General features: G+C 40.2%; 1 protein-coding gene across 1 annotated transcript in view; it reads right to left on the bottom strand.

Moving 5' to 3' along the window:
* The window catches only part of TRPM1 (transient receptor potential cation channel subfamily M member 1), a 39,720-nt gene continuing 22,068 nt past the window's right edge, over window positions 1-17,652 (bottom strand). The window contains exons 16-27 of the mRNA XM_041418536.1: window positions 17,123-17,412; window positions 16,381-16,609; window positions 14,703-14,825; window positions 14,237-14,368; window positions 12,113-12,241; window positions 11,549-11,800; window positions 10,816-10,990; window positions 8,539-8,559; window positions 6,699-6,843; window positions 4,303-4,502; window positions 3,109-3,241; window positions 1-1,267 (exon numbers count right to left, since the gene is read on the bottom strand). Coding sequence (XP_041274470.1) covers window positions 4-1,267; window positions 3,109-3,241; window positions 4,303-4,502; window positions 6,699-6,843; window positions 8,539-8,559; window positions 10,816-10,990; window positions 11,549-11,800; window positions 12,113-12,241; window positions 14,237-14,368; window positions 14,703-14,825; window positions 16,381-16,609; window positions 17,123-17,412 — 3,093 coding nt within the window. The 3' untranslated portion in view covers window positions 1-3. The remainder of the gene's footprint in view (window positions 1,268-3,108; window positions 3,242-4,302; window positions 4,503-6,698; window positions 6,844-8,538; window positions 8,560-10,815; window positions 10,991-11,548; window positions 11,801-12,112; window positions 12,242-14,236; window positions 14,369-14,702; window positions 14,826-16,380; window positions 16,610-17,122; window positions 17,413-17,652) is intronic.

Genomic DNA, 17,652 nt, shown 5'->3' with positions numbered 1-17,652 from the left:
ACTTTAACATTCAGTTTCTGTGGATGCATTTTCTTGCCTGGTTTTCTGTTCTTCTGTTGCACTGCCAAATGCTACCACCAAATTAGTTACACTGCTGGCATGTCCTGGTCTATTTAATTTGTCCTTCACAGACTTGGCTTTCCGGGAATGGCTGTGCAAACTCTTGGAGCGTACTGATGGGAACCCAGGAGTCCTTTCGGGCTTTGCTGACAGGAAATTCTCCTTCTCAGCCTTGACTGGGGCAGGCATAGAGGTGTAAGAGGCACTCATACCTGCTTCACCAACATTACAATCATCATCTGTGTCCATCTGCTTCTCCTCTGCTTGCCTTTCTGCTTCAGAGATCAACCCAGGGTATTCTGGAGGACGCTCTTGAGAAAGCTGCTGCTCAACTTCGTATTTCCACTCCGTGGCCCACTGTTCAATTGCAGAAGGGCACACCTGATCCATAATGGTACTGTACTCCGAGGTCCAGTTGTTAACCCCTCCAACCAGCTTTCCACCTTGTGCAAAAATAAAGCTCCTTGACTTCATCATAGTGGTTTGACAAGCACTGAAAGTTTCAGGAGGAAAATAGCGCATTGCTTTGGATTTGTCCAAGGGATAAGAGATGGTCGCTTCTAACTTGGTACGTTCTACTTTTAACTGAGCGTTCTGAAAATCTGTTCCTGCTACTGACTGACTGTTTGTAACAGCATTCATCTGGTTTACACTTTGAGGAATCATTCCATCGCTACTGAAAACTCCCTGCTTTTCACTCCCCAAACCGCCTGAACCAGAATGGGCTCTGGAAACATTCTGTGCAATTTCTAATGTAGATTTACTGTGATCTGCTGTAGCGACTGCATTAGGACTCGAGGTATGGAGTCCAGTTTGTTGTTCTGGAACCAGCATCCTTGGGTCTGCTGCATCTTCTCTGGTACCAATAGAGTTGGCTTTTTTACGCATGGCTGGTGACATAGGCGTGGTGCTGTCATCGTAGGTCAGCTCGTCACCACTGATGTGGTATTTGTACATGCTGTAGCCATCAGAGCTGTTGACACTGCTCTGCCTCAGGAGATAGGCAGCATCACACTCTGACGAGGCCCGCGAGCGCGTGTACGTCAGCTCGGATTTGTCGATGCCCGCCAGCTTCTCCAGGGCATTCACCATCCGACTGGAGAGCTCCTCCAGCTGGGACAGCCGCAGGTCGACTGTCTGGAGAGAAGCTTTCATAAAGTGTTCTCTTTCATTCACTTCTTCTAGCCTCATCGACATATTTTCAACTCTGTGGAGTATAAAAAAGGAAGCAGAGAACAGAATGTGTAGAATGGTGCAGTAACCCATTATAGGCGCCCAGCTCCTGATCTCTTCCTAAGGCAGAGTTTTGTGGTGTGTATCATGCCTTGTTCTTTTTTCCTATGGGTAGCAACAAAAGCAGGAGCATTTTCTTTTTATCTATGCTTTCTGTACACCATATTAGAGGGGTATTTGAACTTTGCCCTTATATTCATGGCAGGAGAGCCCCTAGGGACAGACTTCTATTAACATTTCTGCGTCTGCCACCCACTGTGTGCTCAGTTCTCTTTCACTGTGATGCATCAAATTAATTACATGAAAAGTACTTTCTAATGACATGCTCACAGGGTGACTTAAAATAGCATCAAAGCATGTTGTTAAACAGGTTCTGCAGCAGTATGAGAGAGAAACATCTACTGGTGTTGATGGGATTGCTTTTGCTCTTGAAATACCTTTCTATTTTGTATCAGCTGAAGGGAGGGGAACTATTGCCTAGTTCAATTAAAATAATACTTTTTGCCATTTTCTTCTTATCATTTATGTCGTAGTGGATGTGATGGCACTAGAAAAATGCATATAAAAATAATTAACTGGAATGTGGCTTAGAGATCACATACTAATAAATCTACTGTGGAAATTAAATGAACATTTTCTAGCTCCCATACACAAAAGATGATGAATCATCTGAAGCAAGGAGCCATGAGAAATAAGCAAATCTGCTTTGTGGCCGTAGACCATAGTGAATCAGTGAGGCTTATCAGCCCTTCTTTATTCTCTGCCACAATGCCTAGGAATTTGACAAATTGCCACAGATAACTAGTGTAATAGAATATATGTAGCAGGTTTAATTTACTTCTCTATTCTCAAATTTCAAATATAATAATGCAAGATGTTCAGGGCCTCTCTTGAGAAAAAGAATTTTATCTATTAAAGAATTATATGGCTCACAGAGCTTATTTATAACAAATGTTAAAAATAGATATATAGTTAAATATGTACGTGGAGTATTTCATCAACAGAATACTGTGAGTTAGAGTAAGGTGAAAGAGTGTTTAAAATGTGTATTGTTTTCATTACAAGGAGAATTTTTCTTCATTTCAAGGAAGTGACAAAAGACCCCATCTCTTGACTGACTTAGATCTACTGACAGAATAGGCAGAGCCTTTGGGTACAGTCCTGCCAAGTGACCTGGTAAAAAAGGCTGCTGCCATTAGCACTGTGTGCTTACACAGCAATGTGCAAACAGTACCTAGTCCTCAGAGCAAGCATAATGATTAACATGAGAATATTCCCCATCTTTTAAATGGGGAAGTTCATACTGAAAAGCTAAATGCCTTGCTCAAAGCCTGCAAGAGAATCTGTGGCAGAGATTAAAATTCAGCGGTTGTGAGTGCCAGACCCTAATGTAAACCACAGGTCCGAGGGAAGAACCCTCAGTGCTTTTGTCATTAAGGTCCAACATGTTTCTCATGGTTGGATGAACTGTTGGAAGCTCAACAAGCAGCGATTTTCTCAAATGGATAAAAAGCATCACTGTGATCCTCAGGTGGATAAGAGGTATAAAATTCACCATAAGCAAAGATGTTCTTATAACAAAGCTACCCAAACCACCAGATTTAGTGATATAACAGAAGGAATAACAAGAGGTTTGCTGTTTTGAGAGATGCACCTGCTCAGATAGTTATTTGGGATTCAGATCAGTTTCTGAGTTGGTGGTGGCTTTCTTCAAGATCAAAATCTTTTGTATTTTCACTCAACCGTGGGTATAAATAAGATATTAAAAAGACTGTTCCCAACAGATGGAGTGGATTTTTTTGTTACAACAGATACCTTTCAGAGGTAACTCTGATGCGTTCATCATTAGATGACTGCTGCTCATCTTCCTTCTCCTGGAAGTATTCTTCTACACACTGCTCTTCAAACTCATAGAGTTTTTTTAGCTCTTCATCATTCAGAAATAACTCTGTGCAAAAGAGAAGCACAAAAGAGGAGTTTCCTTTTTCTGAAACTACTGGCAGACAGTTTAAATCCAAATTAGCAGTTTATTTTGGACATGGCCATACTGCAGATTCTGTCCTGCACTAAATGAACAGATGATTTTTTAAAATAAGCAATAAGCACTTAGCTAAAGATGGGCAGAGCTGTGAAGGCAATGGAATGCATTATGAGCACTCTTCTTCTGCTTCTATGGCCATCCACAGGGGGCTCCATGTTCTGAGTGACTTTGACACTGTTTAACTGCTGTGCATTGAACAAACTGACCAGATTTTACAAGGTAAAGACATGGGCAATCTCTGCCAGTTTGACTGTTCCTTTATTCAAGCGTTATTCTTAAAAGGATGAGAGTTATAGGCAACAAATAAACTTAACAGAGTGTTCACAGATATTCTTTGGATAAGATGTTAAGAAGTTTCTAATCACATAAGAAAAATCCAAGGGGAATTTTGGGAACAACTCATCCTTTATCTGGATTTGTCTCTTTGCCTTTGGAAGTAGTGCTACATTTCCTTTTTTTCATTTTTCATTTTCCTATTGTGCAAAAATGTTCCTGTGAAATGTAGAAATAGAGGGATGTTGTGAGCCTCTGATTATTTCCATGAAGCATATAATGAAAACACTAATTCACAGTTAGAAAGTATGTTAGGAGAAGAATCCTCACAGTTTCCCTGTGAAGTGACAGATAAATCTTTAAATGATAGTGGGGACACTCGCAGTCCCAGACTGCTCACAGTCACAGAGCTGACACTATAGCTGACATTTGAAATTCTACCTCTTCTGTAATTCTTATTTGCCCCTCCCAACATATGGGCTTCACCAGAATTTGGTAATCCCCTGGTTTGAGTAGATACTATCTCACTGTTTTAAGGAAGCATGTTAAAGGAGGTCTTTATCAGCATCTGAGAGTTGCAAATTCTCAGGCACCCACAGAGCCCAAGAGCTGTTAACTTGATACAAATACTGGCCCACATTGTCTTCTGCCTCTATGGTGCAAAGAGCTCAATTTAGAGAAGATTTCTTGCATACTCAGTCCCCTGTCCCGCTCGTCCTGGTCTCCATCACCCTTCCTGCAGCGGCAGCAGATCCGCTTGATGATGATGTAGATGTGGCTGAAGATAATCATTGGTGGTGGCAGGACAGGTCTGTCATGGAATGTCATGATCAGCTGGTACCGCTGGAACTTCCAGACTTGGTTGGATATTGATTTTACCTCAAAGAAGGTATTGCTGAAAGGAAACACAGGTACAGTTTCTATGAGGTCCCTAATCTCGCTTCTCATTGAGCAAGTACTATGTTGAAAAAAGCAGCAGCTAAATAACCTCATGGAGCTACAGGATTTGCTTGGTTCAGCTCTTTGTTGGTGCTCCTGAACTAAGGATTAAATTGAACTCATGATTTCAGTCCTCCTTTTGAAGGTAGCAAACAGCAGGTGCTCTGCACCCCTCAGGCACCACTCAGAACAGTCCTCTCAGACCATTTGCTCCTACTGTACAAATCCCTTAGGTGCCAGTGAAAAGAAACTCACACAATTTATGCATCACATAATTGGTATTTTGGGGCTTGGTTATAAACTATTTCTTTTAACACATGCCAGTATTTGATGCTACACAAAGTATTAAATCCATGAAAAGTAGTTTGTATGCTAAACTCAGAAGCTTCACATAGTATGCCTTTAATATGCTAATCAGCTTGACCTACATAGAAGACTTTTCAAGTTTTCACTGAATGTCCTAAATTCAAACTTTATTCCCTCAAACTTCTGATTCGAAAACATGGTGCCTATTCTTGTAAAGAAATTTATACTTGGAAGCTTCATCATTTTTACAGCAAAGTAAGGTGTGTTTTAAAGATGTTTAATTTTGAAATTCAGTTGATATTAAGTGACAGGAGTCAATCCAGAGATAACAATAGTCACAGTTATGAAATACCAACTAAGAGAATGCAGACTTGATGTTCTGTCTTATAAAAGGCTTTTCAAGCTATTTTAAAGTATCTTCAGACAGCTCACTCCACTCCTTATCATGGTGATGATACTGGAACTTCCTTTCTATATTTTCTGTCCACCTATTTCCTAACTCTATGTGCTTTAGAGTATCTACATTCATAACACCAGTTAAAACACCTCTTCAAAACCAAAGAATTCCTGTGTACAAATAGATTTTACTTTAAGTTTACATGAGACTATGACCAATGATAAATAACAATCTGTCTTCATTCCGTGTCTCCTTTACCATCATCAGGCATTTACAATCACCATCATAAAGATTGTCCCCACAAAGAGCTGAAGGAAAAATAGGAAAGGTATTTTTCACAAATTGCCTAGTACTTTAAAATAGTATTCTCATTTATTTAATGATGACACGTGCATAAACGTTGCCAAATTTTGTCAGTTTATTTCCAGGAATTCCCCAGCTAGATCTCAAGCCTGTGCAAGCAGGCTGGGATGGCAGGAGTTAACAGCATGACCTACTTCCCAAACTGCTGATTCCTTGGTCCTTCAGCCAATAATAGCTACCATTGTAAGATTCTTCCCCTTCTCCCCAGCTATGTGACTGGCATTTGAGTACTTTAAATTCATGACCTTTTAAGCTACATACATCAAATGAAAGACAGGCTTTGTGAGCTGCAGATTTCTGGGCACACGAAGTACTGTTTTTTGCATTTGTGACACAAGCTTACATCGACAAGCCCTCCAACACTACATGTTTGAAGGCAACAAAAATGGATCACCTGCTTTTCTCAGGCGCTCTGCTCAGAAAGTATTGCCAGCAGGTCATTATTTTTTTAATGCCTACATTATGAGAGGAAAAGCATGCAACCTAAGTGCAGGTAGGAAGAAAAAGCAGCAGAAATTTATTTAGTTTTACTCCAGATAACTCGAAATATATATATGTGCATACTTCACACTGCTTGGATTGGCCACAGACCTTGGCAACACATAGCCGTCCTCCCTGATGATTCAAGGCAATACAGTCTATTTTTTTGGGTCATGAAAGGACTCTGAAAGGCCCTAATTTCTTTTTCTAAATGGAAAACAAAACAAGACAAAAGCCAGATGATGTAGTGGAAATGCCTCAGGCTTTTGACGTTTGGAGTTTTGTTCTGCTGCTCTCCCAAAGAGCTGTGACTGCCAGTGGCTACACGGGTTTCTGTCAGGTGTGTGCCAGGTTTCATGGATCCTATTCCTCATATTTCCAGAGCAGCCTGGACGCCTGTCACTATCCATTAGAAGGTAATTGGAGGTAGCCAGGTTCTCTCACATCCATTGCTGCAATCGCTGGCAAATTCAAAGCCACTTTTTCTGTGACATCCATGGAATAATGAGATCCTGAGTGAATGCTAACCCTTGCAGAATCAGCTGATGGGCTCAAACAGAAACTTTATCTTGACAATCAGACAAAGATGCATGATCGTTTACATACTTGAAGACAGCAATCAGCAGGTTTACCAACAGGATATTTGCTACCAAAAGGTAACAGGCCATAATAGCAGGAGTGAGCCAGGCCCCTGGGATGCACGGAGGGAGGCGTTTACCATCATCATCGTAAAGATTGTCCCCACAAGGAGCTGAAGGAAAAACAGGAAAGATGTTTTTCACAAACTGTCTGATAATTAAAAATAATATTCTCATTTATTTAATGATGACACACGCATAAACGTTGCCAAATTTTGTCAGTTTATTTCCAAGAGCAAGTATGTGTAATTTCTACTTCAAATTCTGCTTCCATATTAGTGAACAGAGAGGAAATTCCTTACTGTACAGTGTGGCTTTCTATTCACATTCCCATGGATTTTCTTTTTCTCACAGTAATAGTCAAAGACCAGATCTTAATGCGTACACTTACATATTAATAGTGGAATTACAAACAAATTATTAAACCCAGCTTGTAAGCATACCTTCCAAAGAGATAAAAACATTGCTTTAGTGGTAACAGATTGCTGAGCATCAATTCAACATCTGCAGGGGCTCAGAGTAGTGAAGAGGCCTTTAATGGCCCTGAGCAACTTCACTGGGGATTTACAGCTGTGCCCCCTCTGCACACCTGTCCCTGCCTGAGCTGTGTCCCACCCCTGCCTCCAGGATGGAGCTTAATGGCCCTGAGCAACTTCACTGGGGATTTACAGCTGTGCCCCCTCTGCACACCTGTCCCTGCCTGAGCTGTGTCCAGGATGGAGCTCGGACCAGTGTTAGTCCCCTGGATGGACCCTTCTGTCTCTGGCCCTGTCTGGTTTTGCCCCTTACTGGATTCCCTAGGTGGATCCCAGACTGTTACTTGACCTGTCTGGGGCTGTTAATGTTACCAGCAAGTTAATGCTACCAAAAAGATCCAATTCTAAAATGAAAATTATATAGTAACAGCAAAATAAGACTACTGAGAATGGGACAAAAAAATAAGAATATTGATTAAACCAATATACAATAATTGCCTGAAGTAATTCTAAGATTACATAGGTTGCCTTGGTAAGACCTGTCATGAAGTCAGGTAAATGCAGCAATTTTTTTCTGTCTGTAAGTGCAGTGCCAACATATCTGATTTCAAATACAAGGCTAATTCTTGGAACTGTTTAGTAGCAGGTAAAGTTTTTGTCAGCCACAGGTTTTTTAGCTGTAATCTAAGTAAATGTGACGTCTGACAGAGTTCATAACAGACTTAGTTTATGGGAATAAAAACTCAGTATTTTTAAACATTTTGCAAAAAACCACAATGCTTCACTTGAAAAATTTCCTCACTTGAAAAATACTTCAAAATATTTGAACACAAACTAAGCTTTTTTACTGAGGTCTCAAAGGGCTGTTTGGACTGTAGTTAACGTTTATTTTACTTGCTTTTCAAAAATCAGACCTACATTTTTTCCTGGTTATTCTAAGAGAAGTATAGCAACAAAATTAAGTGAATCCTAATTTTATTCCAATGGACAAATGCCAAAACCCACAGTAATATTGTATCTAGGTGATCAAAGGGAATTAGTTATACAATGCTACTTATGCATCATAATTTTTAAAACCCAATTATTTTACTGTTGATGCACTAGAAACAAGTCTCAGCAACAACTTCAACTCAGTTAAAACTTCTGATCTGCATTTTGTATTAAAATATTTTTCCTCTGCTTATTTTCTAATGAAACTATTACAGTAGAAAAACAACATTCACACCTGACTATTGCATGAGTGCTGCAATTAAGATATGAGTAACTAGTCAAGAAAAGCATTAATGAATATATTCAGCTAAATGAGATAATCAGCTCTCCCCAGAGACTTACGATTGATTTCCATGGCATAGACTGAACACCAGTCCAAAGGGATGGAACAGAAAAGGAGGCAGGGAGAGAAAAAAGAAAACAAGACAATAATAAACAGAACCCAAAAAAAAAAGATGATTGGAAATACAGTTCTGCTGCCAAGAAAAGATAAGCAACTCAAATGTCAGAACGGTAGAGACATATGCTGAGAAAAAATGTCTTTGTTAAAAATGTATTGTATTCTGCAATTTCCTTTTCATGCTGTTTTCCCCAAATGTTACATATGGCAGCAAAGTAATGATAATAATATATCACAAAATGCTTCTGGCAGATGATCATTTAAATATACATGATATTTCTGGCAAGTAAACAAAACTGACCGTCTACACAAAGCAACTCAAAATTATCACACAAAAATCATTCTTTCAGCTACTATGGAAACATTTTTCTTTTTTTTTTTTCTTTTTTTTTTATCACCCTGGCTTTGAATCTGTCAGCTGTTTCTTTTGAATAGCTACATTTCCACTAATAGGCATGCTATTTTACACTGTAAAAACATCAGTATCATTAATGCCCATTTTGACCACCAGTCTGGATACTTGCCTGCCAATTCCTAAATGCTGGTAAGAAAAGTCACACTATTGAAAGAGACTCAACCAACCTTCTTTATTGTTTAAAAATACGACACTGTTGAGTATAAGATGCTAATAATTTCTTGCTTGTGCACATCTTCTAAAGAGAGTGAACCACACAAGAGCTTTCTGGGGTGCATTAGGGAAAGTGTTAGCAGCAAATTAAAGGGAGGTAATTATTTGGCTCTACTCAGCTCTGGTGAAACCACGTCTGGACTTGTGTGTCTGGTTCTCAGCTCCCCATAGAAATCAGGCATGGACATATCAGAACAGTCCAGTTATGGCCACAGGGATTATTAAGGAGATTGGACTATCTGAAAAATGATGCAAGACTGAGAAAGCTGGGATAATTTAGTCTAAGGAAGGTCAAGAAGACCTTACCATTATTAATGTTATAAATACCTGATGATGTGTGGGAGAAAAGAGCACAGGGCCAGACTTGAGTTCTCAGTGAAAGGAGAAGCAGCAGTGGGCAAAGGGGAGAGATGGGCAATTCCACTTAAACCAGGTTGTCCAGAGAGGCTGCACAGCCTTCATCCTTCAAGATACTGTAAACATCACTGGACAGTCCCTAAGCAATCTGGGATAAATCTAATTTACCCCGTTTGGAGCAGGAAAGTTCAGCTGGATGATCTCCAAAGGTACCTTTCAAGCCCAGCAAATTCTGTGACTTGTGATCTCCAGAGGAATCTATAGGATTCTCCTGATCCCCAGAGAAGCTACTGACCAAGTCCAACTGCCTTCTTTCTGAGGGAAAATTTGATGAAATACTTTTGCTGTAAGTTGTTTACACCCCGGACCTTGCCAAAACCAGCCATTAGCTCTTGAGTCAGAGTCATATTAGACTGCCCATAGCCATTACTCCCCAATGACTTCTGAGGCTGTTTTGTGGTGTGTTTACAGAGAACCACAACTTGTATTATTTCAGATAAAGTGCAAACTACATGATACACACTAGAGGAGGCCAGCTGCACATTGGACTGTCATACAAACTTCAAAGGTTAACACAAAATTAGCAGTAACAGGACAGCTTACATCTCCTTTAAAATACTGACAGGTATTTTTTTAAAGTGTGCAGGATTCCTGTAAGAAAGGCTATTTCCACATCCAAAGCTAATCAAGTGGAGTTTGCTTTTTTTTGTTTTGTTTTCCCACAGGTGTAGAAAAGAACAACATGAGTGATTAATGAAATGGAAATGTTTCTGAAAGCAGACAGATGTATGACTGGGAGTAAAAATGTATGAGCTAATTGCTTGTGAGTTGGAGATGAAAGGATATGTGTGTTTTAACCTCCCCGTACCAGGAATTTATTTCTTTTCTTCTTCTGTTAGAACTGAGTCTTAGTAAACCTTTGAATGAAAAGAACATTTCAGAATGATCTCTGTTGATCCCTGCAAGTAAACAGAACACTGCCACACTGTTGGACAGGAGAATATTCTGGGCTACATCCCTTCCTGTGTTAACTGAATTTGAATATAAACCAAGAGAGCAGACATGCGGGTGGAGAAGAGAAAATTGCTCAGCCTCAGGTCTGCCACAAGAAAACAACAACAATAGCATCATAAAGCAAAAACACTACTTCCAAATTAAAAGCAGTCTTTAATTTGGGTCTGATCATCTGCCTCAGAAACAGGAAACAGACTCTTACTATGAATTCTACTCTTACGGTCTATCTGGTCAGCGAACACCTCTCCGTAGATCATCCAGTAGGGCATGTAGAAGATGTTGCGAGCCAGCCGCCAGGAGGGCTCCTCATCTGGGTGCAGGATAGCCTGGCGGGCCACTCCAAAGCTCATCAGAACCACAAGCATGATGACCACAAAGTACAGCATGTCAATCATCTGCACGGAGAGACCACAGACAGGCTCTCAGCACCAGCAGGGAGCACAGTGGCAGCAGCAGGTCTGTCTGCCAGCATGCGCTACAGCAAACACGGAAATAGCACGAAAATCTTCTTGACATCATGCTTTCAGTGCTACTCAGGTATTAAGAATACAAACTAATGCAGACAAAGCAGTCATTTAAAGGAATACCGGATTATATTTCAAAATATTTAAAATGCTAAAACCTTTGCTATCCCCATTCTCCTGTGCATCGAATGTAGTATGCTGTGCTTTCAGCACAGACCTCCTCTGTGGCTGCAGAGAGATGATACAATAATCACTGCTGCACCATCTCCTGTGCACAGCTGATGGGCTTCTGGATAACCCTGGTGTACCTGCAATCTGTTACTGCATGAGTATAACATCTTGTGTGTGTGTGTGTATGAAATTCACATGGCAGCTTTTCACAGGCTGTATTCAGTCCTACTCAATAGAAAACCTCTTTTTAAAGCAGAATGGGATTTACTTTCCCACAGAGTTCTTAAAGACATAATTTATAGCAATTTAGGCACTAACCATCTTTCCAATCATCATGACGTAAGGTCCCAGGTATTTGTTCACACCAAAGATGTCTAGTACTCTAATGTACCAGAAAATGATATCTACGCAGTAAATCACTCTTCCATAACCCATGTAAGGTTGGTTCTGCAGGCGAAGAATTGCTCCTATGATAAATACTGAAATAGCCACCAGGTCAGTAATATTCCAGTATTCCTGGAGCCAAACTTTGATTTTTTGGCTCAGCTTGCCAGGCTCTGACATTAGAATCTGAAATAAACGAACAAACAAATGTACAACAACAACAACAAAATTAGAAAAAACTCCAGGTTACATTTTTTAAGTAATGGTCATGAGGAAAGACTAATCTTGTCATATTCAACAGGTGTCTGAATATCAGACACCCTCCACTGTCAGAAAAATTTGTTTCAAGCAAGAATATTTTTAGTTATTAGTATATTTAGAACATGAGACACTTCTTCTGTGTGACCTCTCAACCCTGTGCACAAGTCCATGCCATTATAATCTCTAAGAGCAAACTTTGTTCTAAGGATTATGAGATGTTGTATGGGCAGACTTTACCTCTCTGACTTTCTCCAAAGCCAAAGTCACAATGTAGGAGATGACAATCCATTCCTGGACTGATGGCCACCGTTCCATCCGCACCAAGATGATGTAATTAAATAACATCAAGTAACCAAGGTATGAGATCTGCCAAAAAAGAGGAAAATCATTCATGGACTCTACATGATGTATCCTAGGATCCTTCCAAATTAGGCAGTATTTAATTACTTGAGATGACTTACACACACAAAAAAACCCCCCAGCTTCCACTAATTTCCATTACACAGTCCTGGATTATGAGTGTAAGCCAAAAGAGCTAACACTCAGTTTTCTGTAACCACTCGTGTAAATGTCAAACTGCTGGTGCTGGTGTCTCCAAGTTGTACTGCAGCCTTTGGTGACCAGCCAAACTAAAACGTCTGAGATCTCAGAAATCCAGAGTTAAGAAATAAAAAAGAATTCCATGACTTAAAAGGGAAAAAACAAACCTAACCTGGAAGCAAAACAGTAGCAAACCAAAAGATATTTCAGGGAGAAAATGGAGTTTTCCAAAGAATGGAATTTTCAGTGTGAAATATTTCCCCACCATCTCAAGGCAGATGTAAAACAGAACAGGGAGTAAAGCTGTGAGCAGCACCTGCCTGGAGGGGTAGGGAGAATAAAGAGCCATACAGCCCACTTGCTTTCTCCACTCTGTAGTGGTGTGGTTGAGCCCACCTGGGAAGATTACACTCTTCAGCTGAAGCCAGAGGCATACAAACTTCACTTCTCAGCCCCTCTTCCTACACTTGTTAATTAAACCCATCGACATGGACAGTAGGTTGGCAGGTGTTTGGGTTTCTTTAAGCAGCTCCCAGACTCAGGAGCAAGTTTCATGCTGAAGCTTAATTCAGTAAGAGCAGAGAAGGCTGCATCACCAGAGAAGAAACACCAGACAGAAGGCAGGCAAATCCTCTTAGCTGAGGGGCCTGATAATGCATGAAAGCAAAGCCCCCTTGACTCAGTTCCCTAATAACTGTGCTAATTAGGACATTCATATGAACCTGTGTGATGAGGCTAAGCACATGAAATATTCAGCTGCTGAAGACCCTGACTTGCACAATAATTAATATTTCCTTCTCTGCAGGAAGCAGACCTGCTGCAAAGCCCTCCCCACTGGCACTGCCAGGGGCCTCCAGCACAAAGGAATCCCAGAGTGGCTCTGGAACATATGATCCAGACAGCTGAATTATCTAATTTGTTGAAAGAAGTAAACAGCATTTCTAAAGCACTTTAAACCAGGCCCTTTATGCCTGGGGCTTTTTTAGTCTACTAAAATGTAATTTCTTTGCACTGTAAAACCATGTTGAACACTTTTCTTTGAAATTAAATAGGAATTTTGCCTTTAAATTATTAACTCAGTCACTAAAAAAGGGACAATGTAGTGTTTTGTGATTAAAATGTGCTAAAACTAAAAACCTGCGTATTACTATGACCTATCAGGCATCCTAATCTTGAACACGTAAGAAAGCAGTATACCTTCTACAGGGCACACACAAAATTTATGAGCAGTAGCACGAATAGATGTTCTATTATAACAGTTTAACGCCAGATAATTCCTGATGCAATAAATAGAAAATTAGATGCTTGTCAAAAATAAGTATTTTAGTTTAGTTTTGTTTTAATTGTTTTAATAAAGGTACCTATGAAGTCTTAGCAGACTGGGATCTGTGCTCCCATCTAGGCTGCACCCATCTGAGCAACAGGGCAAATGGCAATGATACCATGGGGTTACTTCTTGGGTCCTAAAGGACATTTCAATGCAGAGCAGGAGCCAGGTCCTCTAGAAAGGAAGAGAATCCAGGCTAGTTTGGATCGAGTGACTGGATTGTGGAGCTTGCACTTAGTTTGGTGTATTCCACACAGAGCCTCCTTCACAGCATGTAGGAGCTTTAGAGGCTGACAGTGTAAGCTTCAGTTATTCATTCTGTTTCACTGTCTGTGCATTTTCCTCTGAATAAAGGGAGTGCTTTACTCATCAGATACTGACAAAAGTCAGTAAAATATTTATTTATTACATGGTTATTACTTTTACATTTGAATCCTTTCAGTTTCACAGGTGTGAAAAAAATGATCACTGTCAGTTTTATCATCGTGACTTACTGTGTAGAACCAAAATTTGACAATAGGTGCATTATAGAATTCATAGATCTTTGTTCCAATTGGAAGGCTCTGTTGTTTTTTCTTTCCATTCTCTTCATCCCCTTTTCGGGAGCCTGTATCTGCATTTGCATCCTGGAAGACCAAAGTTGTCAGACTTCATCAATACACAGCAGTAAAAAATAGTAGTTTTCCTCAACTACAGCCCCAGCCAAGTGTTAACTATGCAGGGATTCCCCTGAGCAACAGACCTCTTTTTAAAAGTGTATAAATAGAATTCTGTAAATCTGTGGAACTACACAGACACTTCCCGTGCCCTGAGAATCCAGTCTGTGCTCTCCCATGATTGGGAGACTGATTTTATCCCCCAGAGGCAATAGAGATTTTAACCTGAGTGAGCTACAGCATAATCAGAAAAGTCAGGAAAATGAGCAGAGATATTAACTTTCTAATAATCTCAATTACTGACCGCATTTTCCTCCTCCTTTTCTTTGCCTTCCTCATTTTCTTTTGATGTCTGGTAGGAATAGTCATCATAACTGCGATACTCCAGGAAAAGGATGGTGGGAGGGAAGAGAATTCCCATTATAACCTGTGAACAAGAAGGAATTCAACTCAATATTTGTTTATATTATGGATTTTGTAACAAGGTAGGTTCCTACCCAAAGTTTTCCTTTGTAGAGTATTCAAGGTATTCTGCCATCCTCAAGCCTATAGAAATGAGTAAGTACTTAGGAAGCATTGGCAATAAGGTATTTCATGAAATATGGCATCCTGGAAAACCTCCCATCTCCACAAATACCCTGCAATTAAGAAGTTGTGCTCCAAAATTAGCATGCAGAGAAATGCCCTGGAACGGCCACAGTGGTGTTAGAAGCCTTCAGGTTTATTACTGGAGTTTATAGTTACTTCAGACACCTACTATTATTAGTTTTAATATTTAAAAATCTATGAAAGGTAAAAGAATCTTCACAGATAGCCCTGGGAAAATTCTCTTACTATATGAGATTTCTTAGATACAGAAACACAAGCCAAATACAGAAAATGAGCAGAGAAAGGAAGGCAGGTAATGAAACTAGAACAAACATCAGGAGGTTGATTAATTCTTTGGAGAAAAGAAAGGAAAGTAATAAACAGATTTGGGAAGTACCATGGTGCAATCTCAAAGGCAGGACAGTTGCCCAAAGATTTTAAACAGGTTTAAGAGGGAGATAGGGGAAAATGGAAATAAACTGAGAATGGCAGAGACAGTGCAACGTGTATGTCAGCAAACTTGGGAATCTGGCCTGGGAAGACAGAGCACTTTGTCAGCAAGGGAGATTTAAGGAAATAAGGAGGTGGCAGAGACAGTGCAATGTGTATGTCAGCAAACTTGGGAATCTGGCCCGGGAAGACAGATAGAGCACGTTGTCAGCAAGGGGGATTTAAGGAAATAAGGAGATGAGCAGGATGGGTCTCCATATGGGTGACAGCAACTGCATAACTCAAGAAAGAAAGGATTCTATTCACATGAAAACACACACAAGCAAACACTGCTCTGCTTCCTTAGCATTGACTCACTCGTGTTTCTCTTCTGTGAGAGCCCCCTCACATTACTTGTTTTTTTGTAAATCAAACTATTAGGAAATGTTATAATCTGTAAGAGAGACTGCATCATCAAATCACAGAAGCAGGAAATAGAAATCACATGGTTTCTCACAATGCAATTGCACAGATTTCACTCTTTTCAACACTGAGTCTCAGCTGGTATGATATTAAGCAATTTAAGAAGCATGTGTCCACATATGGTTTATTTTATCTCTATTCCCATTGCATGGACCCCTAATAGAAACATTTTTGCTTGTCTACAACTAATTTTTAATAGAAAGAGTATGTTCTCAATTAACAAATCTCATGCATTATTGAAAGCCACAATTTTTCTCTCTCAGATTCCAAGCACACTAAGTATTTTATGGAGTTATATTTTCCTTTGTCATGGTGCAATATTCCTTAGATATCCTGAAACTGGAAACTAAAGAAATTAGCTTTAAAATAGATGTGTTCTTAAAACATCTCTAAGTTCAGCAGTTTTTGCTATGCAAACACTATGTGACACAAAGTGCTGCACCCAACAGCCTCTCTTTGCAAGCGGTGCAGAACAGAAATACCTTAAGGCCGGGGTTTTTCCGCATGCGCAGTCGCCCCATCCACATGTCTGTCAGGAGCATCTGGCTGCAGGTGTGAGCAATGAAGTCCCTGTGTTTAGCTGCCACAGCCAGCTTCAGGCAGGTAGAATTGCTCCAGTTTTTCAGCTCATATGTCAGCAGTTTCATGGCAATCTGCTCATCATGTTTATAGGACTGATCCAAGAGTTCAACAGCCAGCTGGCCAAAATCTCTGGAATGAGATAAGATCAGTGAAGTTATGCTTAGAAACCAGTCTGCTTTGGGGTTTTAGCTCTGTTCACTGGGCATCATGTTTATCCACACACAAGAAGAACTAATCTCAAGCTTAATTTGGGACAGTCTACAAAAGTTCCAAACAAACTGTGAGTGAACAGAGGGAATTCACATAGACCAATAACATCTTGAAGGCAGTTTAGATATAACATCAGATACTCTTTAATTTCTGGGTGTAAATTCTAAAAATAACTTTGTGAACTAAAACTTGCTAGTTTTACAGGGAGAAGCTCAAGAAAGAATGCATTCTGTCAGAAAAAATGCAAGTCTTCTCCTTGTTAGTGTTGCCTTGAGATCCCAAGACCACATTTTTCCTTGTCTGTAGTTGATAAATTGGCGCCAAATGGGGTTCTGTGAAGCCACATTTAGAAATTATTGTACTGGAGTAAAAGTAAAGTTTCTCAGCAAGCTTGTACCAAGTAGATATAAAATCTGCTCTGCATCTACTAACTTTGAGTTGTTGTCCAGGTCCTGAGAGATGTCATCCACCAGCTCACTCTCTGAAGACTCATGGGCCATAGACTTGTAGAGTTTACAAGCCACAAGTGCCTTGGCCATGGACTCCTCCCCTCGCTGCCAGAGGAACAGAGCCATCTTCTGCCGTTTCATGAGCACAGCCCACACCATCAGCTCATGAAAGGGGTACTGAAAGCGACTGACTTCTGGGTCATCCACATCAATATCAATCTCTTCCTCCTTTTTCTTCTTTTTCTTCTTCCCTTTGGTGGGAGGCTCATCATCCTGGGAAGAAAAATTGTTCCCATCAGCTTTTAACAGCCCACCTGACAACAGCACCATGTATGGAACAAGCACTGAGAGGACACATTAGTACTCAAAGTTCTAACTTGGTTTTGCTGTTTGCTACCATGAATGCAATAGGACAGAGCATGCACTGGGCAAGCACACACAGACTCAGATTTTGTTCAGGGTGCTGTTTTTTGTACACATAATTACAAGTCACCCATCCTGGAAAGTGCAGTA

Source organism: Onychostruthus taczanowskii, unplaced genomic scaffold, assembly GCF_017590055.1.
Source record: "Onychostruthus taczanowskii isolate IOZ18803 unplaced genomic scaffold, ASM1759005v1 scaffold6, whole genome shotgun sequence".
Taxonomy (NCBI): domain Eukaryota; kingdom Metazoa; phylum Chordata; class Aves; order Passeriformes; family Passeridae; genus Onychostruthus; species Onychostruthus taczanowskii.
Note: the sequence above shows the minus strand (reverse complement) of the source record. Positions and strands in the feature narration are given on the sequence as shown.